Source organism: Telmatherina bonti, assembly GCF_933228915.1.
Source record: "Telmatherina bonti genome assembly, chromosome: 10".
Lineage (NCBI taxonomy): Eukaryota > Metazoa > Chordata > Actinopteri > Atheriniformes > Telmatherinidae > Telmatherina > Telmatherina bonti.
Genome location: NC_136628.1, coordinates 18,987,460 through 19,012,832, shown reverse-complemented (window position 1 = coordinate 19,012,832; position 25,373 = coordinate 18,987,460). Strand labels below are relative to the sequence as shown.

Here is a 25,373-nt window from a genome sequence, read left to right as displayed (position 1 = left end):
GAATAATCACAATCAATTTATATTTTCCAGAGAAAGTGCAGCACAATTGTGAGACACAGTGGAGACAATAGGGAGCAAGTTGACAAAACAATCTTAAAATTCATGAGACTTACACTTGTTGTTTTTTATTTATTTGTCTCAGGATAAGCAGTTGAAACATACTGTATTTGTTCATTTATCTTGCGGCATCATTTTAATTTGTAACTAGTGTGTACCTCTTTTTCTTCTGTTAAAAACATGTTATTTGCATCAAAGGTATGGTTAGTTCATTCATGAATGTTACAACAAAATCTGTATAGTATTTTAGATAAGAGCTTTTATAATATCCAGTCTTAGAGAAACAGAATAAACTCATCTAGTAAAAGGTGGCAGCTTCATCTACCTAAACAAATAATGAATACCAACTATTACCTAGCTTTCATTTGCAATCTTCACTGCTCGTCCATTACTGTTTTCACAGAGTACACTGAGACGGCCCGTTTGTTCCACAGTTCAGTATTGCAGTGCTTTGTCAGTGGTTTTCAAGCCTTTCTGCTTAAATAGATTTTCTAGCTCTTCCATTTGAACCTTTCCTTTTCCTCTCAGTTTAGTCCTCAGGTCCGCAAGTTCTTTCGTGCTGGAAAAAAAACCCAATACAGACAGACACCATGAATGAAGAAATTATGAAATACATTCAGCTTTTACTGTAGGACTTCATGTAAAAGGTGAGATGTTGGTGATTCATTTGATTCTGTGGTGTTGAAACTTTCAGTGTTCACCTAAGGGGGATGAAAATGATTCCACATATCAGGTTGAGCTGCTGAAGGACAGAGGGAAGGCTTGGTGTGGAAAACTGTAGATAGAAAGAAATTTGTTTTGAGGTAGCATACATCTAAATTATTGTTGAGCTATTCTGTTCATATTCTTACAAAACTGCAAACCTTTGGAGCTGGGATACTGGTGCTTGATGTGTCACTGTAGATATGATTGATGGCTTTCTGAAGGATCACAGCCTGCTGAGTGAGGCTCTTCAGGTATTCTGAGCTTTCTTTTGTATTGTTGTGGTCCTCACCAACCTCCATATAAACAACAATCTAGAGTCATTTAATATTCATAAGCACAATGCATGAAATAAACATCAACGCAGACAGCATTTTAAAACACACCTGGCTCTTATATATGGAAAAGGCTTCTTTTTCATACTGCAGAGCTAAACGAAACTCCCCTGTACTCTCATAGACGGTGGCGAGCAGATGGTGGCTGAATAGAAAAGAGACAAGGTGACATTAAATTAAGAAAAAAAGGAACTTTTAAGAGGATCATGATGCCAATGTCTCTTACCTACCTGTGTGCACACTTCAGGGATTTAATACCATGATATTTTGAGGTTAAAATGAAAGCATTGTGTAGGAACTTGAGCGAAAGCTCATACTCCATCAGTCCATAAAGTATCAGACCCAGCATACTCTGTCAAGATGGAGCACAAAAGGGATAATGGTTGATACAACACAAACAAAGTAAAGGATGCCTGCTTAAATACAAATTCATTAAAACTTTTAATACATTTAGAAAAATCTTTTCTGAAGTTTTAGCCCTCATAAACCCTGAAACAGCAATGTGAATGGAGATTCTTTTACTCAATGTTGACTATTTTGACCGCCTGTCTTGGCCAGGATGCACTCATACAAAAGATTTTGAGTATAATAACATGTATTAATTAAACATTAAGTAAATAAAATACATAAAATGTCTTTTAGGATGTTTAACCCCTCTGCTTTGTTTGTGACTTCTTTAGTCAAAGGTGACATATAAATCTTTCTTCACCTATTGAACTGTAACTGAATTTAATGCCCAAGATTAGTAGAAAGGCAGGCTTGTTAAATAAACCTATCCCCTGCATTAATAAAATACAATCACCTTTTGTTTTTTTTATTTGTTTTGTTGAACTTTTTATGAAAGGATTCAGAGTGGATCTAACGCTCCAAATCCTTAATTGGTCATTAAGTACAGTCAAACCAATCTGCGTAAACCACTTTGGAGCTGATTTACATACACAATACACAAATAAATACAACAGAAACACTTTGAAATTGAAACACTTACATCCACCAGTGCAACTTGTGGATGATCATACCCACTGACAAGCAGGGTGAGGTACCGAGCACGATACAGCAACTGCAGGGAAGTTGAGTGGTATCCTCCAGAAAAGCAGTACAGGGCCAGATAAGTCTGGATCACGAATAGTACAATTAAAATATATCAATATATACTACACTGAAATCCAGTCATTTATTTTTGGATTGAAAAAGTTAAATAACTCACATAGTCTTGGATGGCCTGTGGATGATCTATACCCCTTATTCTTTCAGAATTCATAACAGCCTTTTCCTGGTAGCTGAGGGCCTGTGAGACATGCAACAAAAGCCTGACTTTATTTCTTCTGTTGTTTTACGTGATCCACATTGAACAACCACAGATGTGAGTGATGACACTAAAAGTGTTGAACCAGGTAAAAGGCATGGACAACATCAAATCAGAAATGAGCTGTAATCGCTATTTACATCTGTGTTTTCCCCCAAGACATAGCAGAGCCGTCCCAGAAGACGCAGGCACATGCACACATCCTCATGCAGGACCCCGCATACGCTGCTGAAAAGAGTCAGGGCCTGGCTGATCATGTCAAGGGCATCTCTGAGAAGCCCTGAAAAGTAAACACAAATATATGCACTGAGCATGTAGAGAAGTATAACTTTTGTCCTACATATGAACTGACTGTACATCACAACTGTCTATTTGTTTATAAAAGTCAGAAAGGAAATGAGAAAGTTAGAATTATAAGCAGTCAGAAAAGGGTTGATTCCTCTGGATATACCAAGTGCTAAATTTCAAGGCTTTTTTATGCAGAAACACTGCAACACAGTGGGTGGTTCATATAATCTTATCGTAGCCTGAGTGAAGCCATTTCCCATCAATTTTTTTTTTTACTAGTGTGTAGATAACATCCACATGTCTACTTTATACAAAATAAATCAGCTTATGGAGACTTCAGCAGCTAAAATTTATAGTCTAATACAAAGTCATTTCTTTGAGGTTCAAGGACAGTTGCATTACAAGATAACTGCGTCATTTTCTGACGGCTGAAACCATTTTAACAGAATTAAAGCTGCAGTTGCTGCTTCTCTTCAGTCCCCGTAATATGGGATGTCTTTGTGGCACAGACAGACAGCGTAGCAGTTGTTGTAAACTAACTATGCATATTGTGAATGTTGCTTGTTAAATTCCTCACACATGTCATAGGAAGTATGTTTTAAAAAATACTTCCTATTTTATGCATTGAAATTTAGCAAAGCATCAGATAAGATGGTTGCTTAGTGACAGCACCATTCAGAATTAACTTGCTCATATATTGTGAAAGCATAACTTCCTGTGTTGAAAAAAAGACTGGATACTATCAGACAAGTCAAATTTTATTACATTTTACCAAGTGTGTAGGTGATATACAGTGACAGGTACAGTGACAAGCCCATACTACCTGAATAACATCATTAATCCAGTGATTGTGCCCCTACATGAACAGCACAGGCCTAATTTCATCTTCATGGACGACAATGCTCCTGCTCATCGAGGCCGTATCATCAGGGAACGGCTGTTGGAGACTGGTGTACCTCAAATGGAACGGCCTGCACTCTCTCCAGACCTGAATCCCATTGAAAACCTGTGGGATCAGCTGAGCCGTCGTGTAGAGGCTCGAAACCCTGCACCCCAGAACCTCAATGACCTGAGGGCTGCCCTTCAAGAAGAGTGGGATGCCATGCCTCAGCAGGCAATAAGTTGCCTTGTGAACAGCATGAGACGTCGTTGTCAAGCTGTAATTGATGCTCAAGGGCACATGACGAGATATTGAGACGTTCAAATTTTTTGTTGTGGTGTAACTACCATTGTTGTTACCTTTTGTGTTGAATGAATTTTTTGAGATGAGGAAATCAGTAGTGCATCCTTCTACTTAAATGTCTTACTTTTATGATATTATATCACTGTAGCATGAACATATTGCATTTTCCATAAATTTCACCTGAAAGCCAAATATCCCTAACTTTTTGTGAGTAGTGTATATAGTTACCTCCGCCAAGGTTACGTTTTTACCGTTTTTATCTGTTTGTTTGTGTTCAAGATTGTTGGAGAAATTATTATGAGTTTGGTTTGTATTAAGTATTAGACATATATGCATTGATTTGCTGTGATCCTGCTGTGTTTTGTGTCTATGCACAAAGCTTTCTTTAAGTCATATGATCCTTGTCTGGAATGTGCAGACAAAGTCTGAGACAGGAAGAGTTTCCTGCAGGGCATCTGTTTTTGTCAACTGCTTGGTTGACCAGTTGCTTAAGGTTAAAGGTCAGGAAGAGAATGATTGTTTTCTGTGGTCTGCCCAGCAACTAGGAGGAGTTAAGCATGGTTTATAATTGGGTGTTACTTCAGCATCTGCAGAGAGAGTTCTCTCTCCAAGCTCCAGCGTGTGCTTGTATTAGTTTATAATAAAATGTTCATTGTAAGAAGACAGTTGACTCTTAGATGTATTACAACTTCTCAAGACCAGAGTATTTTCCACCACAGTTTTTGGGGGCTCGTCTCGGGATCCTGCGTCAGTCCGCCCAGGTTGGGGATAGACGGGTTGGCCACCTGAATCCACAGATTCATCCTAAGAACCTCAATTAGAGAATTTCAGAGGACAGGACGTCTTTCTCCCACCCGTGGTCGACTACGCCAGGACTCCTTCTGAACCAGTGTGAAAAGACAATAGTGAGAAGTGTTATTCTAAATTTACATTAATTTTCAGACTCAAACTGGAGTCAAACATTACTAGAAATTTATCACAAATTAATAATCAATATCTTAATTAATAATCACAATATTTTTCTGTTTTGTGGTCAATTGTCTTCATTATTCTCATTGTGACCTTGAGTTAGAAGACTGAGAGGAAAGCCATCTTGAGTGAGGAGGAACAGAGAAGAAACTGTGTGGGCTGGTTTCTGGAGACATTGAGAATTTTGCCTGATAATTCTACAAAGGTGTGGGATTGACCCTCTGTGTACATCCGCTGCAAACAGAACTAGTTCCTTTGCAGTAGGAGGTTGATGTACAGCACCATTAAGAAGTTGAAATCTCTGTCTTCATGTGAGGGGTAAACTGGGGTGGTTGTGTAAAATTTCCTGTGTTAAACTTGATTGGACTGATTGTGTGGAGAATTAAAACCACGTCTTGTGAAGCCACACCGGACTCTCGCAGGAGAGCCTAGAAGCTTGTGTGGGGGTAGACAAACGTGGGGGCACGACCCATTCACATGCATTCATCCAACTGTTGAAGTGAATTGTTTGTGTAAAATCTAATTTACTGCAGTAAGGAAAAAAAACAAACAACAAAAAATGTATGAGAGAGGGAAGTGAGGAAAAGAGTGTGTTCATTAAAGGCCTTCTGCTCACTGAAGGAGATGATGTCATAGCATGTTAGGCAGAAACAAACATATAAATTCTGTGTAAAATAGCTGCTTGTGCTTTTCTTCCTAAAGCTTTTATAAGAGCATAAAAGCCACTCCCTGTATGAATGTGGAACCTTTTCCTAAGGAAAAGCATTCTTTATTATCACCTGAGAACATTTTAAAGAGCAACAACATATTAAGAATGAAAAATCTGAAATGTGAGAGATGTGATTTATAGTATTAGGGACTTATTCTGTTAAATTACTGTACATTGTGTGGGCAATAAACTTAGGTTTCTGTCTGTTCCCTTTCAGACATTCATAAGGTGATTTTTATTCCTTTACTACTGCTATTATTAATTTACACCTAGCATGTCTAAATAAATTTAGATAAACTGGAAATAAATAACGCAGCTGAAGGATGCTGAAACTAAGCATAATGTTAGGGAAAAAAGAGAAAATTCTTGACCTTAAAATAGGAATGGTGAACCAACGTAACTTTGCTAGAGTAAATTTCTCTTGCAATAAGTTCACTTTAGCTAAATGTGAGCTAACGGCGAGAAGAGAAGTTCTCAGAACAAGTGTATCTTCTTAGCAAGATCATGTTCAGCTTTCCCAGGAGAGAACTGAGTTATGAATCCACTGACAATATAGTCTCACACACACAATTACAATGTAATATTCAAGTTACATGATGTTCACAGTACAGAACATGGTCCACATAATATGTTTGCCACAGGATTCAGAAGAAAACTATTATAATTATGAGGCTATGATCTTTATTTTCCCCTTACTGGAGAAGAAAATACACTACATGACCAAATGGTTCAGTCTCAAAAGCTCATCTGCTGTATGGTGTTGGACACATTGCAGCTTTCCCTTCTAAACCCTTGTCAGCATGCAGCTTGGTCCACAGGGACCTAAAATTGTCTATCCTGCCTGAGGGGATTCAGAGGAGGGGCTGGGGGAGAGTGAGTTCTTGATCCGGTCACTGCAGAGTTCTGGGTGTCACGCGTGGTCAGTCAGGAGACTGGAGCAGAAACGGTCCCTACAACCTACAGCATCATTCCACCTCCCTTCTGTGACCGATCTAAGTCCTGGAGCAGAACCTGATATGCAGATGGACCTGCATGGACCCGGCCGCTGCTGATGGGGCCCGGAGATCCCAGAACCAGAGGGTCTGGCAGAGCCCTGTTGGTTGTGACTGTGAACAGTGTGGATATGGCTTCTATGGTGGACATTTGAGCTGGATTTTCACCTTTGACCTCTGGAGGTGATGGATCCTCCTTGTTCTCAGACTGTGTTTCAGTTGTGGAATTTTCTGGAAGTAAAAGACTAACGGATGTGGCCGGCAGGCAGCACAAGTCCCACCACAACTACAGAATCAGATGATGTTTTCTGGAATAAGCTGCACCCTGATTCTGTCAGAAAGACTGTTGGGTTCACTCAGTTCTCTGTGGAAAACCTGGATCTGCTTCCTGGAACTTTTGCCCACTCTCTGATCCTTTACATGTTACTCTTAATTAATTACACATATGAATCTGATTTATCTACCAGGAAGCTTTGATGAACATGTGTCGGGCACTTCCTGGCATGAATTTCTGATTGTATGCTGATTGGAGGAGAGCATGGTGGCTGTGGCGCGTCTGACTCCTGAGCAGATCGAGTGATACGAGCTGAATGATTATCCACAAGACCAGGCCAAGGAATGAGGCCCTACAACCAAACATTTACTCACTGTTTCTGCTTAGCTTTATACCACATTTATGAGCATGCATAAAATTTTGCACTCCTGCAGACTTCTGCAACTGAACAATGACACAGACATCTCTGCTTTGCTGCAGGGAAGCTGAACAGTTTATACAGACAAGTTAACTTCTGGCACGCTATGCTTTATAGGAAAATAAATAGATTTAAAAAAACAAAAAAAAGGTGTCAAATTCTGCCGCCTTTTCAAAAAAAAAAAAAAAAAGTGATGAATACTAAGTTTTTAATGTTTGAGACAGAATAGATGTCAAGAGAAAACAAAAACACGAGAAAAAAATAAGCCGCTATATGACATTAAATAAGAAGGTAGCTTTGTAATTTCCCGACTTCAGTGAATGCAACACAAGTACAACAATCTCCGTGTTTTATTTGCTGACAGCTTGGTGTTTTATCCCTAATCTGAACTCATTATTTTGAATTAAAGCAGATATGCTCAGTGGTTAAAATACACATCAGATGATTTTTGTTTAAAGAGTAGAACCAACTCTTGCGATGGCTGCCAGTAAATAGACCAGTCTCTTAGTTAACACGCTTAATAAGTAAACAAACAAGTCATTTAAGCCCTGTATGTCCTCAAAATAACATGAATATGAGGCAGATTATTTGTAACAGTATTGATACTTCCAAAGTTAAGCTAACTATGCTAAACCGTTAGTCTTGGCCTTTTCTGTTACACACGTTTGCATTAAAATCATTAAGGAAGAAATGCTGCTGTGAGTGTGTGCACGTACATGTGTGTGTCGTGTTGTTGTAGATGAAAACAGTTTTGCCATCAGTATTAGAAGTTTGTTTCTAAATGCTGCTTTAGTTCAAATGTAGATAGAAAACAAACAGCTTTATTATGACCTGAAGGTCTCTGGCTGTTCAGTACCTGAAGTCCAGCTGTTAAAGATGGGTTTACATCTTGTTGCTTTATGCTTATGCTTATGTTCACAATATATTTGGAATAGAAAGCCAGTCTTATCATGATCTCAGTTTTGTGTGTGTTGCTCCTGAATGGGTCTGTTGGAGTCTAAGAGAGACAAATCAGAGTAAACCATGAGACTAAACTAGACTACATTACTGATTAAATCAACAGTTCTGAATGAGCTTTATTTAATATATGCAGAGATTCTTCAGTTTGGTTCTGCTTCTGTCATTTAGCAGACATGACATAAACAACACGAGCAGTAAATCAGAAAGGAAATTCCAGCATGGATAAGTGTTGGTCAGACTGCTGGGAGTCCAGTTTGACACATGTCCTGCTATGCAGTGCTAGAGGATTTTTTCTGGTTGTTGGTTAAGATGAGACTACCTGATAGGAACTTTGCAATAAGTAATTAAATGAATTTGGTTACTTTGAATGATTACCTACCAGATAACTGAGTGGCCCTAACTGTTGCTTTGTATTGTTCATGTTTTACTCCATGACTGTTTAGCTGAAACTGACTATCCTCTGCACCCCCCAGGACTGGCCCCTGACCGACCTCTAGTTGACCCTGACTTGATTTTCCTTTTGATGCTGTTTGCTCTGACTGTGACATGGTGGAGGCTGCAGCTCTCCCGTCTCAGTTCTCGTGCTTACTTGAGCTTACTCTTTAGCTGAAAACAAGTCCATGTTTTGGCACTCTCTTATGAATGACTTTCTGGATGCCATTTTCCTGAATGTTTTCCTCCCACAGGTTGCAGACGGGGAAATTTCCTTCTGGCTCTCTTTTCAGATCTTCCTTGGACCAAAAGTACTTTTTCTGGTTCTGATGTACATGCGCATGCGTAACATGGAAACATGGGCTTTTTTGTTATTCTTTTTGCAGGACCCTCACCCAAGCAGGCATGGTTCCTTCCAAGACTGCCTGTTCAGACACAGCTCTGTGTGAAAGTAATGTTTTAACATACTGTCCTAACCTCATAAGAACCCTTTTCAGGCATTTGCACACAGGTGAAAGCTGCCCTTCATGAATCAGCATCTATGCAGCTCTATTCACTTCATTTTGTCCTGATGAGAAGCTTTAAACATCAGCGCTGGAACCAACATCGATGGTTTAGGCCATTTCAGGTTTTCCTGACGACCCAGACAGTGGTAAAGGTCGCAGAGTGAGCTGCTTGGCACTATAGATTGCTTGAACCTCCTGAAGCTCTTCAGTCTGAAGTTATGGACGAATAACGCACCACCCAACAAAGGGCAGAATAATCCCTGTGGTTGCGTGGATAAGTGAGATAGTCTACTCTCACGCCTGAAGACCAGCCTTCGCTCTCAAGCAAGATCAGTGAAAGGTGAAAGAAGCGCTCCACTGCAACTGTGATATGCCAAGTCCCACCAGAACGCCGACAGTGTCTTCACTACACCTCTGTCACCCCCGAAGAGGAATGATTTGTTTCCACTTTTCTTACATTTATTGTTAGACTCAGATTTTGAAGCTGAAGTGAATGGCTCCTCACTATTGTAATTTCTGAAAGATTCTTTTAAAACCTGATAGGCATGAGGCTCCTGATGTTTTGAGAATGTTGTCTTCTGTATGTATTTTTGCGTTCTGATAATAATTTCTCTTCTTATTGTTGGTCCTGTAGGACCAAGAGGAGGGAGAGTGTTGGAGAAATTATTATGAGTTTGGTTTGTATTAAGTATTAGACATATATGCATTGATTTGCTGTGATCCTGCTGTGTTTTGTGTCTATGCACAAAGCTTTCTTTAAGTCATATGATCCTTGTCTGGAATGTGCAGACAAAGTCTGAGACAGGAAGAGTTTCCTGCAGGGCATCTGTTTTTGTCAACTGCTTGGTTGACCAGTTGCTTAAGGTTAAAGGTCAGGAAGAGAATGATTGTTTTCTGTGGTCTGCCCAGCAACTAGGAGGAGTTAAGCATGGTTTATAATTGGGTGTTACTTCAGCATCTGCAGAGAGAGTTCTCTCTCCAAGCTCCAGCGTGTGCTTGTATTAGTTTATAATAAAATGTTCATTGTAAGAAGACAGTTGACTCTTAGATGTATTACAACTTCTCAAGACCAGAGTATTTTCCACCACAAAGATAACTCAAAACATTAATGACGGATTTTCATGAAATTTTCAGGACTGGTTGGAAATGTGAAAAGGAAGAACTGATTAAGTTTGGTGGTGATCCGGATCACCGTTTGGATCCAGGAATTTTTTTAAAGGATTCTTTAACATTGTGCTTTTCTAGTTAATAATGTAACCCCACTGTTCATAGTTAAGCATAACTCATGCTGTTTTGTTTGCATTTGCATTTCAGTCTCTCACCTTGCTGTACTGCCTGCTGTGCTTCCTGCACAAGCAGCGTGGCATCAGTTGATGTAGGTTTAAGATGTTTGACAACTGGAAACATGTTGACAACATCTTCCTCGCCAAACACTGGCTTGTGTCGAGACTCAGTGGCATACTCTCTAAGCTGCACCTAAATACAAAGAGAGAGAAGTAAAACAGGTCCATTTCATCGCATCACTTAATTAATTTGACAAAGCTATGCTGCTACTTTACGCATTTCTAGTTTTGAAGTGCATGTCAGACTTCGGCCACATATATTCCTGAAGCGTAAAGGTATCCTTCACTTTTTGCATTCAGGACATGCATTTATCAAACGTTTATAGAAAACTATTTAATTTATTCAAAGTGCTTCAGAGACAGTGGTTTAACTCAACATCATATACATTATAGTACTTCGATGGCCTGGCAAGGTGCATTTAAACCATTTTTGCAGCCTACAACAAGGTAAAATTCAGAAAATGTTTAATTTTTCTTCCTTTTTATATTTTCCTTTGCTTGAGCCAAAGCTAAGACACCGGGGAGGATATTAGATATTCATAAAAAGCTTGTGTAATTCTCAGCCCATATTATCTTGGATGACAACAAAGTTGGTTTTTTTTTTTAAAAAAATGTCTATCTTAAAATTCGTAAGCCAGAAAGTGAATTTAATTTTTCATGCAAATGTATTATAGACAGAAATACCATGGATGTCTCACCTGGATGCCCGTCTTAATGGCCATCTCTCTTAAAAGGGAAATCTTCTGAAGGTTGTGCTTCTCTATTACTTCATCAATACATTCACTAAACACAGAAGACAAGACTGTAAAGTCCTTCTGCACTCACACATAATCCCACACTTGCACAAACACACACACCTGATGATTGTGTAGTGGTAATATTCTTGCGCCTCAACCCTGATCCTCCTCCACAGCTCAGAAGAAGTCAGTTTTGCCCACGCGCTGCCTGCCATCAAGCTAACACGACTCCCATGACTCCGACGGCGGCGGCTCCTGCGGTGAGGAAGGAGCTCATCAGAGCAGGAGTCTGAGAAACAGTAAGAGGAGCTCAGGAGGCAGTTCAAGAAGTGACTGACAGCTGCAGAGAAAGCTGCAGGTTCAACGTCCTGGCAGAGAATATAAAATATATATGTTAATATTAGAAAACAAATGAGACATGAAAGAATTAAGTTGAAACATTTCACTATAAAGCACCTGGAGAAATGACCTGAAGATGTGTTTCGCACTTCTGATGATGACCTCACAGGTAGAAATTCTCTGCAAGGAAATCAATTATTAAGTCAATGGGATTGGAACATCCTAAAAGGTTAAATGAAATGAAATTAAAGGACAGAATCTGGTCAAAAAACCATATTACAAACTATATCAACCATTATATTCCTTTTTTTTGTTAATGGGAAATTGTGCTTTATAATGTATACAAATATGTTTTACTTATTGTTTTTGCAACTTTTCTGTCCAGTATGTAGCTCATTATTTATACTCCAGGTCCATCAAAAAACACAACCAAACATACAACTATATTTACAAAAGACAGTCATACCAGTGTTTCCACATAGCAGACTGGTATCTTATAGTATAAGTACACAGTAAGCCAAGATCATTATTTTGACAATACAAGAACTGTTAAGTTAAAATATAAATTTGAACATCAGTTGTCTTGAAAGAGCATGAAAAGTGTTAAGAGATACAAAAAAAGTGGACTTTCCCTAATACCAGCTTGATTTACCAAGCAAAATGCGCAGTCATTTTATACAACCTGAACTTTGCAGACGCTGGCCTTTTTAAATAATCCACAAGGGCGCAGTATAAAAAGAAGTACAGTAAGCCCTGAAAAGACTTACCCTGAACACAAAAAAAAATTTCTGGCCAGCAAACTTGCCTGCATACATAAATAATGACGCTGTCTATTCAAATCATCATCATCTGTCATATCATCAGTATGCTGTTTATGGCGACAAATGTCTCTGTCCATTCTAGTGGAAAACCTTTTCAGAATTCTGCTGTGAATTTACACGATAACAGGAGCAGTTTTGGCAAATATGTTTGATCAATATTAGTTCTTTCATTCTTTCTCAGACAAATATAAGATTCTGATAAAAAAAGCATCAGCTAAGTTACATTGTTGTCGATTGTTTTTATGTGCACAGGCATCTCATCCTGTTAACACTGCGAGTGAAAAAATAAACTGGATAAAGAAAACAACAGTATTATCACAAAAAATATTATTCATATCATTCATTAATTAACAATCTTCATCTTTTGTGTTTTCCATTCCAACACCTTAAACTGCATTGGTCTGATGTGCAATAATAGTTTGAGCGTTTTCTGGAAAACTTTAGTTTAAAAAAATGGATTTTTCCTTCAGGCAGCTTCACTGTAGTTCTGCAGCTCCCAGTGTGAAATAATTTGTGCCTTTTTAAAGTACAAAGTTGTTCTGCTTACTTTGAGTATAACCTGTTTTGTAACTAATTGGAGTTTGATAAAGCAAAAAGGGATATTCTGTCCTAAACAAACCAAAGAAGAGGTACATTTTGGTAATTTTTTTGAGAAATCCATTCAATTATAATATGTAAGCAGTTTGCAGATTATTTTTCTCTCTATCACAGAGAATGGAAAAATCTTGTTTCTTACTGTATGTAATAAGAAAACTGTAACTTTTTCTTAGTAGAAACACTTTTTTCTACCAACAATGTCCGCCTCAGTACAAAAGGTCTCTTGCATTCAGTGGCTGTGTCCACAGCCACACATAGGTGATGTCAAAATGCATCACACATACACCTAGATTTTTTTTGTTCAACCAGGATTTAATTTGCAGACCAATATTTTTGTTAGACATTAGTTTCATGTAGCATCACAACTATTCTGAAAAAGTGCGCATTTTAGTTTATGTTGTGATAGTATAATTGTGTTAATTTGTTTTCTTTTTCCTTTTGGAGCCAGCGAATTGGACCAAACCAGTGGCAGAAATGGGAGGGGGAATTTAGGGTTTTCTCTTGTTCATTTAGTTAGTTTTTTGTGCGTCATCCCCTTTGTCTGTTATTGTTTGGGCTGATCAGCCACTATTTAAGTTTACCCTTGTGTGGCATTTGTTAGGTCAGTTTGTTTCATTTTGTTGCTTGAGTTACTTCTGTTTAAAATTCTTTGAGTATAGTTTTGTTAAGTTGACCTCTTTTATAGGCCTGATTTATTCATTTATGTTAAAACAACTTTTTCTTGTTTTGGTCATAATAAAACCCCTTTTTTTTTTTTTTTACTTTAAACCTGTGCCTGACTGTGCCTTACTGCTCGGCCCATCACATCAGTAAAACTGCCTTTTTGTATGATTGTTAAGGGGACAATGAATAAAAGTTGGCTGAATTTAGATGTTTCATGAGATTATGTTTAACTGTATGGTTAGTGTTAACAACCTTTATATGGCAGAGTCTCCCTTTCTCCTCCATCTTGTCCAGCTCCTTCAGTATGGTGCCAAGATATCGTACATTCACACCATGCTGATGCAACACTGAAGTCAATGTCGCACCATCCATCGGCATCACTGTTTGGTCCAGGCAGTCCTTCAGCTACCACACACACATATATATTCACCTTTATGAGCATTACAAATGTGAACTGCAAAACTTTGATACAGGACTAACCACTGCTGGAATCTGATTTAAGAGCAGGAAAGCGGCTGCATCCCAGAGCAACCGTTTGTGTATCTGAAGTTCCTCGATACACCCAGAAGGGAAACGCACACCTGCAAAATACAAAAGAAACACAGCTCAATCAAAAGAATCAGTGTGTGTATGCATAAATGTAATGTGTATGCTGTACCTGGACAGTAAACATCAAGATTGAAGCGAATGTCAAAGCAGGAGTCACTCACTGAACCCACAGCCTTACAAGCTTTCAAGATTGCATTTCTTCTCTGAAATTCTGATTAAAACAAACACAAAAATTCATTTAACTTATTGCTGCCACTGGCCTGAACTATCAGTGTTTAGTGGACATATTGGAATTCATCACTATGATGTCAGTAAATGACACCTATTGCAATAAAAATCCTTTTAGTTTCTCCAATCAGAATTTGAGCTAAAAGCCTTTTCAACTGAACCTCTGTTTAAATTCAGATTGGTTAAATGTTCTTAAGCTAGTTTGTAAGGTTGATTTCTGACTCTTTCCAAGATCACAAACGCTACCTAAATTTCTGCTCTAACTTTACCTAAAAATTGAAGAGTAAAAGCAATGACTACACTGCAAAATAACCTTTAATTTTAAATTCTATTAGGTCTCTTGTTTAATACACCTTGATGAATCAGTAACGTAGAAGTATAAATCATCAATTTAACCCCAGTTCAAGAGTGGAATTATGTTTATAAAAAAAAACTGCATCTACAATGTGAATAATGTACATTTGCTATTATTGTTGTTGCACTCAAGTAAAATACAAACACCTCAAAGTTGGATACAAGGTCACATTCTGTCAGCAAATTCAGTCTCTACTTACATACCAGCTAAGATTAGTATTTTTAAAAAAATCTGAACTTAACTTTCATAATTTCACCCAAACTGTGTAAACTCACCTGCTGATGTGAAGTTTTTAGTTTCCAAGTAAAGTGAAGAACTTGGATAAAACTTGGGGTTATTTGTGGTCATCTTAGACTAATTTTGCTCCACAGTAGAGCATTCATCTTTTATCTCATGAGTTAGTTTATCATTTCACTCATTTTCATGTCTTATTGACCTGTGTCATCCCTGCAGGCAGCGCTGTCTCCATCTGTCATCTCACAGCCAGACTCCTCACTCCTGCTTGTGGCTTTGTCCTTTTTAGCCAAGCTAAGCTCCTGGGATACTAGCTTCACAAACAGCTCATACCTGTAAAAAAAACAAAACAAAGCAAAATATGAAGAACAACATCCGTTTCTCATGCCTGTTCAACAGATGTACTCACCATTCACTTAACTTGATACACCTGGTCAGTTACTTGTTAATGCTCATAGCTAATAAGCTAATCACATGGTCAAGAGGATTTTTCCTCTACATTTTCCCACAACAAACTCAGTGCATTTATTCATGTAGGCAAGGTCTACAAGGTGAAAAAATGGAATTTTAATTACTATGAATTTGCCAGATTGTCTGGTCTAAGTATATAAGAAACTGGTGATCTATTGGAATTTTCTTGCACAAACATTTCCAGGATTTACGAAGTGTGGTCTGCAAAAGACATAATATATCCAGTTGTCTGGATGAGAGTGACCTGTTGATGTCAGAGGTCAGAGGGTCAGAGAATGGGCTGATGACAGATGATGGTTTAAGACGCTAGAAAAGCAGTACTAACACAAAGAATATCTTATTAAAACCAAGGTATGCAGAATACCATCCCTAAATACACAACATATCAGGCCTTGAAGAAGATGGAAAATATCAGCAGACGCAATAAACAGGACATGGAATATACAATTCATACAAACGCACCAAAACTGAGCAAGAAATACAGGAAAAAACTTGATTGCCTGATCTTATGAGTCTCAGTCAGCTGCCACATTCGGAGGGCTGGGTCAGAATTTGGAGAAAACAATGTGAAAACATGAATCCATCCATCTGTGTATCAATAGTTCAGGCAGCTGCTGGTGGTGTAATGGTATGGCAAATATTTTTTTGCCACAATATGAGCCCCGCCCTGCGATGGATTGGCGAGCTGTCCCGGATGTACCTTGCCTTTCGCCCAAACACTGCTGGGATAGGCTCCAGCTTTAATCGGACTACACGGTTAGAATAATGAATGAATGAATGACTTTGGGTCCCTTAGTATCAATAGAACATTGTTTAAATGCCACAGTCTTTCTTAGTATTGTTTCTGACCATGTTTTCCTTCCATTTATACACACAGTGAACCATCTCTGATGGCTTCTTCCTGTAGGATAATGCACCATGTCACAAAGCTCAAATCATCTCAAACTGGTCTCATGAACATCACAATGAGTTCACTGTACTCCAACGGCTTCCACAGTTACCAGATTTCAATCCAAAAGAGCATCTTTGGGATGTGGTGGAATGGTAGATTCTCATCATGGATGTTCAGCCAACAACTCTGCTAAGTGATGCTATCATGTCATGACCAAAATCTCAGAGGACTTTTTTATATATTGTTGAATTGATACTATAAATGTCATGCAGGTCTGAAAGCAAAAGGTAGTCCAAGCTGGAAATAGCAAGATGTACATAATAAAGTGGACTATGAGTTAATACAGTGGCTCAGGATTTCTTACTCACCTGTGTTGGACAAAGGCTTCTATCAGTTCTGGTCTCAGTCTGGCCAAGCTGTGGCGATGTAACCGTGGGTAACCAAGACTCTGACATTCCTTCGGCACCTCCTCACTTATCTCCTCTGTCTCTGAAAACTGGAAGTTCAGATCTGGAGGGAAAGTCCGCAGAAGGTCCAAGATGTAAGGGCGTCCATCATTACCAAAGATGCCAACAGTGGAGATGCCCGAACAAAGCTCCAAAGGTCTGTCGTTGTGGTCCAACACCTGGTGACGCTGGATTCTTAGTGGTTTACTAGTTTTATCCAGAAGCTCAAGAAATCTGCCACATAAAAAAAACAAAACAAAAAAAACATTATTCTGGTTTGACTTCATTTTGACTCTAAATACCTGCCACCTAAGTTTCATGTGAGCATATGTCACCTTGGGTGTGTAAAAACCGTTTTCCCATTGTCATTAGAGCCATAGACTATCTGCTCATGATTCTTCTCCAGTATCCCAGGAACTATTGTCTGAGCAATAACACGGATACCACGATAATCCACCACAGCTGTCCCAAGTGTGTGAAGCCCCTCTGTGTCAACAGACATATATGCCTGCAGCAAAACAACACAAGTATTCTCATTTTGATCACAAGAATATAAAGCCATATCTGTGGTTAATAGCAGAGATTTACATTATTTAAGGTGTCTGTTAAACTTGATTTCTGGCTTTTCATTTAATGTCCAAATACAGATATTATATTTCTATAGAGCAGAAAGTAAGACTGGAACAAAGGCTCTGTACCTCTGCTCCTCTCAAGTCACACACAGCTGCAGCGTGAGCTGCAGTATTGCCTCCTAGTGGTCTGTAGTGCTCAGACATGTCAACCCCCTGGCTGAAGAAGAGGTTGTTCCACATAAACATCTGCTGATGAGGCGGCTCCCCTGGATTTAACGGCATGACGTTACCATCAATAACTGCCACAGCACCTTGTGCTGCAGCAGCAACGAAGCCACTGTTGGTCTGCACAGAGAGAAACACGTCATCTCACAGCAGAAGCAAGGTATGAATTTAAGCCTAAATTAACTGGTTGACAGCAGAGTCCGTATGAGCAAAACTTCTGATCAGTCTGCTTCTTTAACTTTTAATCAGATAATGAAAATAGTTTTGTTGGAAATTCTCTGATGCTACCTTGAATATGCTCCTCTCTCTATGAAGTCGCTCTTGTAGAGAGTTCCTGGGGAGTTCCCTGCATCCTTGGAGCTCCTCATTCCAGTCCCGACTCTGAGTTCATGACACATATTCCCAAAATTAGCATCATCATCTCTATCAGTTTTCTCAAACACAAAAATAAAGCCTCTGTTTTTGTGTGCTGGTGCACTAATTACAGATCTTACAACAACGTCATGTTTAAAATGTTCTGAAAGTTTTCTTTATTTTCTGTTTGTAACCTGCCCAGCTGTGTGTTCATCCTGCCCCATTCGACTCGTGTGGGTCTCCTCTGCTCTGACACAGTCGAGGGTGTGGTCTCCGTGAGGAGCGATCCAAGTGAACACCTGGAAAGGTGCTGCGATACCCTCATAAGGATGCTGCTGAACTCTGGTTCACAGCAAGAGACAGAAATCATTAATGTGAAGCATAAACTTTTGTCAAGTTTAATGTAAAGAGGTAATGCATGATGGGATATGAATAAAAAAAAAACAACAAAAAAACAGGCTGCTTGCTTACCTCTTCCTCTGTAGGACATTAAAGTTTTTCTTGAATGCAGGGCTGACTTGACTCAGCAGTTCAACCAGAGAGTGACAACAGATTTTAGGAACTGCAGGTTTGGGGTTGAAATTGAGGGCTGTTGATCTGGAAGAGTTGAAGAATAGTTCATTTCATTTTCCTCAGTGTTTATTTTATTTACAAGGCCAACAGACAGTTATGTGCTGTTCTTCATATTCTAATAAATTTCACAAACAACACAAAAGGGAATCTGTTCTCATTTAATCTCATCAATCTACACACACTTCTCCAAAGTGACAAAGCATAAACATGATTTAGAAGTTCTTCTGCATTAAAAATAAAAAAGCAACAACAGATTTTTCCAGTAAGTACTCTGAGCCTTTAATACTGCCATCTTTTTGTTTAGACTGTAAATGAATGAGGTGATACTGATGATCAGATTTTCATCACAATTGTTAAAATCATTCAGTCTTTGTTTGATCAGCCCAGTGAATTAAATTTTTTATGGTTTGATATTAATTCACATATCTTTCAGTAAACATGGACAGCCACAGGCATGAGACTGAGAAGTGGTTTTGATCTGGTCACACTACCATGAAGGTCTGTTTGGAGTGTTGCACTTCACAAGTGAAACTGTGGAACGTCTCAAGTGTCAAAGCTGGTCAGAATAAAATGAAATAGGTCTTTGGCCTGGGATCAAAAGGCGGATATGATGGAACGTAAAAACTCTTCACTTCATGGCTTTGTTTTCATACTGACATTAACTGAGAGACTTTTTACATATCTGCCTTCTTATCGTCGCTCAATGACTTCTGGAAAACGCAAGTGGGCACTGGCTAAGTTGTAGAAATGTTTTGAAGGCTGACTAAAGCAGCAGAGAAGTTAATGGAAAGTCACCACAGTGATTACAGTAACTCCACCAACACACAGCAATGCTCTTCATATTTTAGAATTTAGCACCCTGCAATTAGCTTAACAGTTTGGTACTCACTGGTTGAGGTAGAAACCCTGCATAGAAGATGTTATGTTGAGCTCTTTATCTTCCATAGTTAGGACATTGATGTACATTAAGTCCCCGTGCATCTTCCTGTTTCCTGGAGGTGGGTTCCAGCTGCTCATTGTCAGGACTCGCAAGCACTGCAAAGGCTTTAATTCCGCCAATGGTTAACTTTTATCCACTAAATGCGTAAATGAATATTAAACAATTAACCAGGCATTTTTGGACTTATACAAGTGGCTCTCTCACCTTCCAGTCATCTTTGATTGGCTGCAGGGGATGGAGCGGTAGCTCCTTATTTCCAGGGAGGATGTATTCTGGTGGGCTGCAGTCAACAGACACCTTCTCTGATGCTTGCCTCTTACCCACAATTTCACCATCTGAAGGGATGAATGAAGACATGAAGAGGTTAAGGGATTTTAAAATAAAAAAAATAAAAAAAACTCAGTCAAGGCTCATATGAAGCAGTATGAGAGAACAATATTACCCTTGTGCTTTCCAGTATATAAGGACAAGTAAGATAGGGAGCAGCCGTTCACACCATTGTATGCATCTGCAGGGTCGAGGCTCCTCAGAAGATCACGTACATGTCTGAGATGAAGACGAACATCCCGCACAGAGTATGAATCTGAAACAAGAAGCAACGTTCATAAGCTTTTACGTAACATGACAAAACTTTCTGCAGGGTCTTTTTTATAATATCATAACATAATGGAACATGAGTTAGAAAAGAATTAGACTGAATAGTTTTTTACTTGATGCTGTGTGTGCAGTTTGCAGAGTATGTGTTTAACACTTCTTGAAGTTATCCTCTGCAAAACCTTAAAGTAAAAGAAAAGTCTGGAGCTTTTGCTACACTATATGCTCGATTGTCACAAAGAGTCTAAATTTCTAAGGATAAAACCAGAAAGGACAAGGCAGTTACCCTCCACCACCTTGATCAGCACTCTGTCCTGGATGCCCTGGATGGAGCGCAGCTCTGTGAGCCTGTCTAGGGTGATGCCCCCCAGCTGGAGGGAGAAACATGTGCGGTGGCAGGTGATCTCATGATCCATAAGCACCTGATGCAGCTCAGCCACCAGCATCTGTCCAGATACCTGAGAGGGAAGGAGACACAGAATTTGACTGGAGTGAGATGAAGAAATGTGAAGCATATTTAAGGAAAAAAATGGCTGATGCAAAACCTGAAGCTCAAAACTTTCTGTTCCAGGAGGCAGAATTCTGACAGTAAAGCTGGTCTCATTGAGCTCCACGACGTCTTGAAGGCTTGGCTGTTTCCTGTCTTCATCATGAGATGGCTGTGGAAGATCATCATCATCATCAGGGTTTTCTACAGCCTGACTTGAAGGTGCTGAAGACAGATGAGACGAAAAAGGAATGAAGATAAAAACTGAGCAAATTATAAAGTTTTTTCTCCTTGAAAAATTAATCATAAAATATCACCAACAGTTGTAGCAATTTCAACATCGACACAAAACCAGCAAAATTAGCTAAATATACCTTAAAAATTAACTAAGGGATGATCTCTATCTATCTATCTATCTATCTATCTATCTATCTATCTATCTATCTATCTATCTATATTATTATATATATATATATATATATATATATATATATATATATATATATATATATACATATATATATATATTTATAAGTATGTTTAGGTAGTTGCAACAGTACTATTGACCTTTCATATTCTTATGGTCAGTCCAATGGAACAATCCTTAGTATGAAATAATTTTTACCATGCCACTGAACGAATAAATAGGATCTGTTTACAGTAAGGTGAAGGCTTATATTTCATTCCAGTTGACTCAGGGAGCAACCTCCAGGTAATATTACGATTATATGATTGTTGATGTTATTGATCAGTTTTATGCCTACTGATGGTTAAAAAAATGCAGCAGTTTTTTTTTAACCAGGAAGGTAATACCATGATCATATAAAACCTCCATGTGCTGGCATCTTACAGTTTCTATCAGTTTTACTTCAGTTTAACTGAATTAAATGTATAGAAGTCCAACCAGAGCACTGAGGTCCAATAATCAATTCTATTATTATATTATATTACTTATTTTAGATATTTATTGCTGATTTAATGAATTGGTTATATTTATAATGGATAGATTTGTACTCCCCATTAGGCAAGTGAAAATGTTTTTCATGGATTCTAGAAATAAAGTTTGACTTCAACTGAATTTGATTTACATCTCTCTCCGTGTTTTTTTTTTTTTTTTTTTCAGTTTGTTTGTCTTTATCATTATCGGAAATAAAGATTATCTTTATCAGACGTGCAAAGAACTTGCTGAGGAGGCCCATAATGTGAATGTAGTTCTGAATTTATGTTGAATTGGAAAAAATCTAAAACATACAATGGATTATGAGGACCGGGATGGATAAATTCATATTTAAGGGAATGTGAGAGGCAAAATGTTCAGCCTGGGCCCATGTAGGTATTCCTTTGTTGAATTAGAACATTAGTATGTTCAGGATCATCATCCTGTTGCAGAACCTTTTTACACATTTGCTACGACATATTTCTGGCATTTAACTACATTTAATATCCCCTTAACTTCTCTTTCTGCCAGTGGATGAAACACAAAGCAAAAGATAACTTCCTATTCCCCCACATCCCCATTCCTAACAGCTCCAAGGGTAAGAGGTCCCTTGCACAAATTACTCTTCCATACCAACCAGGGGTCCTGGATATGAGGACATGATTATAGTAGTCAGACTGTATATAAGGTTGACATTTGAATTTCCCCAACACTAAATATATACATAAGATATATGAATATATAAGTAAGGGACCAAAATCATCTGAGGGTATAGGTTTTCCTTTTCTTCTCTAAAATGACACAAAAAAACATAATGCACTAATAATAAAGAAAATGAAGATGTTGAAAATAAGAGTTCAACTTTAACTTTATCTAATTTGCAGATCAGTTTAAGTATTTAGAGTAAGATCAGTTGAACAATATTGATCACTGCATATTGTAACTGTTATTAAGTATTGAAAATTAATTATTAGTAATCATATTATTGGAAATAATGAAGGTTAAGATGCCCCTCACCCCCATCCCACCCTACACTAGTAGCTAAGTCAATTTTGCTTGACTTCCCATACCCACTTGCAAGCTGAATGTACTGATTATAATAGCACTATTTAAGTACACAATACAACGTGATACAATCACATACCTTTTACACGTGGTCCTGCCAGAAAGAGTCTGTCGACTAAAAATAGGGTCATCTGCTTTTTCTCAGCCCCTTCCTCATCCTTCACCGGCGTCATAGCTTCTGCCATCTCCAAAACATGTTGCCTAGCAGTCGTGTCGCCATCCTCTTCTCTGTTTTTTAGGTCCGTGTTTTCCTGACACGGAATATGATCTATATTTGAAATGGTCAGAGTTGTTATCCCATCCGTGTGTACGTCATTGTGGTCCTTTACATTCATAGTCTGATATGATGACCCAGATGTGTCAGCCTTTTGTTGATCACCCAGATTAACTTGCAGATTTAGGTCCTTAAAACATCCAGCAGACTTTAAGTTCTCTACATCCTCAGTGTTAGGTGTACTGTGATTTGTCATTTTATGAGATTCTACTCCAACCATGTTGCCTGCCTTGAGTTCGGTTGGCATCACCGCAGCAGACTCTGATTCATAGTTTTGTTGTTTGCTTTTTTCATGTAGAGGTTCAAGCGCAGGGTGCAGATCTATCTGTGCAGAGGCTGAGCTTTCCTGAGCGGTGACAACACCCTCTTGCAGCTTATGGACATTCTCTTCATCAGCGATTAACTCCTTTTGGAGACTGGTGTTTAGCTCTGTTTGTATTATTTGATTTATTGAAGTGGAAGTCTCCTCACACAAACAACTGTCTTTACCAGTCCAGGTGCCAGAGTTGATCCTTTTCATTTTGTTTTTCTGTTTTTTTTCAAAGTCGTTCATCTCTTTTGTAACACCTATATTTGTGAGTGTATTTACCTCTTTCTCCACTGTCTCAGTGAAGCACTTGAGAGCCTCGGTTTGTGTTTGAACCTCTGCCTGTGACTCTGTCTGAGTCTGCACCCCCGTACCAATCTGTGTCTCAACTTCAGTCTGCGTTTCAACCTCAGAGCAGCCCTGATCGCTCCCCTCCCTATTGCTCCTTCCTTGTCCTTCATCTCCAAGCTCTTCCACCCTCAGTTCCTCTTCTCCTTCTTCAGACACCAGCAGACACACCATCGGCTCCACTAGTGTCACTTCTCCCCCAGGGTTGCTGCTCAGGATGATGTCAGGAAACAGAAAGTTCTCTGGTTCAAGAACAGGGTTTGTTATCCCATTGGACACTGTCAGGAGATCGTCCTCTGAGCTGTTTGGCAGGCTTGGTGAATCACATTCGCTGTCTTCGCTGGATAGAAGAGGGGACTGTTCGGCCCCACCAGGAGCCAGTGTGTCCTGACCCTTAAAGTAGTTTAACAGTGTGTGACAGCACTGGAAGATGTTTCCCATGGTGCCTCTGAACACAGAGATATATATCTGTCTGGATAAAAGAGAAAACCCAGAAGTGTCAATTTCTAATAAAAGAGCTCAATTATTTTAAAACCCCATAAACCAACATTTTATTCTTAGTAAAACATAGAAAGCATGAAATGTTGACAGTGACATTGTTGAGCTTTTTTCTATTTGCAAACTGTAGGGTGTGTAAATTATTGCATTTAATTTCAACATTCTGCTCAGCATCCCAGCTTTTCTGTAGCTAGGTAAGAAAGCTTTCCTTTAGTGGAACATAAATGCCAGAATTGAAGGAATTATATCATTTCAACGCAGCTCTTTCCTGGGCTAAAACAAAAAGTAATCATCTTTGATTTCCTTTCAGACCGCAGGAGTTTGCAGATTTTGTCCCCACTTGTGTCAAAAGTTATTATTTAAAATAATAGTAAAAACCATGGGGCAGTAGACAGTAGAGTGGGTTGTCCAATAACTAGAAAGTTGGCAGGTCAAATCTCATCATCAATCTGTTGTAGTGTTCTTCTCAGTCACAACAAGTCACCCACTTTCCCACTAGTTACTATTAACATTAGTTATCTTTGGTGTATGAATGCTTTGGGAGTCAGCTGGTGTGGATTAGCTGCCACATCTCTGTCAGTCAGCACCAGGTAAGCTGCGACTGCGCATATATTATAACACCAACAAATATGAATGTAGTGGGAATAAATCATGGATTCAAAGTAAAGAGCTTTGGATGCCTTGAAAAGTGCAATTTAAATCTAATGCATCACTGTTCGTTGAAGTGACACTGCTTGAACTCCTCAGATGCTGCGGTGATAAGCAGGTGCACCTCTTGGCAAGCAATGAAACAATGGCTGGGAAGAAAAACTGACTTAAAAAAGATATTACTTCAAACTCAGTAAAACATTTACTTCAATTAAGCAGCTAAGAATAAACTGTGACACTTACACACAGTCAAGTGAGAGTGTGTGCTTGTGTACCACATGTGAATGCAAGCAGCTTAGTGCCTTAAACAACAGCTGATGACAGTGCAATTATGAAGTGTTCCTGTACTGGTGTCACCTTACATACACTGGAGAACCTTGGACACTAAATCCCATCAGCTAGAATGATGCTGCACATGTAGGAATCCTGGAAAGCAGGTAAAAAAAAAACAACAACAACAAAAAAAAACATGTTATAGACGTTTGGGCTTTTAATCCAAATCAATGTAAGGCTATATGAACAGGAAATATTATTTTACAAAACAACCCACATTAGTTGTGCTAAAGGAAACACAAACCTGCAGGAGCAAACATGTACACAAACCACAAACACAGGAATAAAATCCTATTAATTCCATACATCAATGTCTTATATGAGCCCTACCATCCAGGGAGGAAACAGGGAGTCTCTGCCAGTCATATTTTCCAAGATCCACTGCTTTCCATTCAGTTGAAATCAGAGAACA

The 25,373-nt window shown here is 38.8% G+C and overlaps 1 protein-coding gene across 1 annotated transcript; it reads right to left on the bottom strand.

Moving 5' to 3' along the window:
• Nucleotides 1-421: 421 nt before the first annotated feature.
• On the bottom strand, nucleotides 422-25,373 carry LOC306761235 (clustered mitochondria protein homolog). Its single transcript, XM_079247344.1, has 31 exons — nucleotides 25,292-25,373; nucleotides 24,991-25,054; nucleotides 23,045-23,954; nucleotides 22,633-22,804; nucleotides 20,610-20,776; nucleotides 20,351-20,522; nucleotides 19,913-20,053; nucleotides 19,675-19,805; nucleotides 19,420-19,574; nucleotides 18,429-18,554; nucleotides 18,152-18,299; nucleotides 17,892-17,984; nucleotides 17,505-17,723; nucleotides 17,142-17,314; nucleotides 16,729-17,040; nucleotides 15,200-15,330; nucleotides 14,290-14,391; nucleotides 14,112-14,212; nucleotides 13,884-14,036; nucleotides 11,668-11,730; nucleotides 11,332-11,579; nucleotides 11,173-11,257; nucleotides 10,454-10,607; nucleotides 2,541-2,680; nucleotides 2,302-2,382; nucleotides 2,083-2,208; nucleotides 1,325-1,446; nucleotides 1,146-1,239; nucleotides 921-1,055; nucleotides 759-832; nucleotides 422-616 (listed from the first exon to the last, which is right to left on the bottom strand). Exons 3-31 carry the CDS (start codon nucleotides 23,921-23,923, stop codon nucleotides 493-495), a joined length of 4,821 nt encoding a protein of 1,606 aa, XP_079103470.1. The 5' UTR covers nucleotides 23,924-23,954; nucleotides 24,991-25,054; nucleotides 25,292-25,373; the 3' UTR covers nucleotides 422-492.

Bases quoted from the DNA above. Each gene is read 5' to 3' on its own strand.
- LOC306761235 (XM_079247344.1), bottom strand. From the start codon at position 23,923: ATGGGAAACATCTTCCAGTGCTGTCACACACTGTTAAACTACTTTAAG. The intron at 17,041-17,141 runs GTGACATATGCT...TTTATGTGGCAG, and splicing joins ACGGTTTTTACACACCCAAG to ATTTCTTGAGCTTCTGGATA. The intron at 617-758 runs GTGAACACTGAA...TTTTTTTTCCAG, and splicing joins ATCATTTTCATCCCCCTTAG to CACGAAAGAACTTGCGGACC.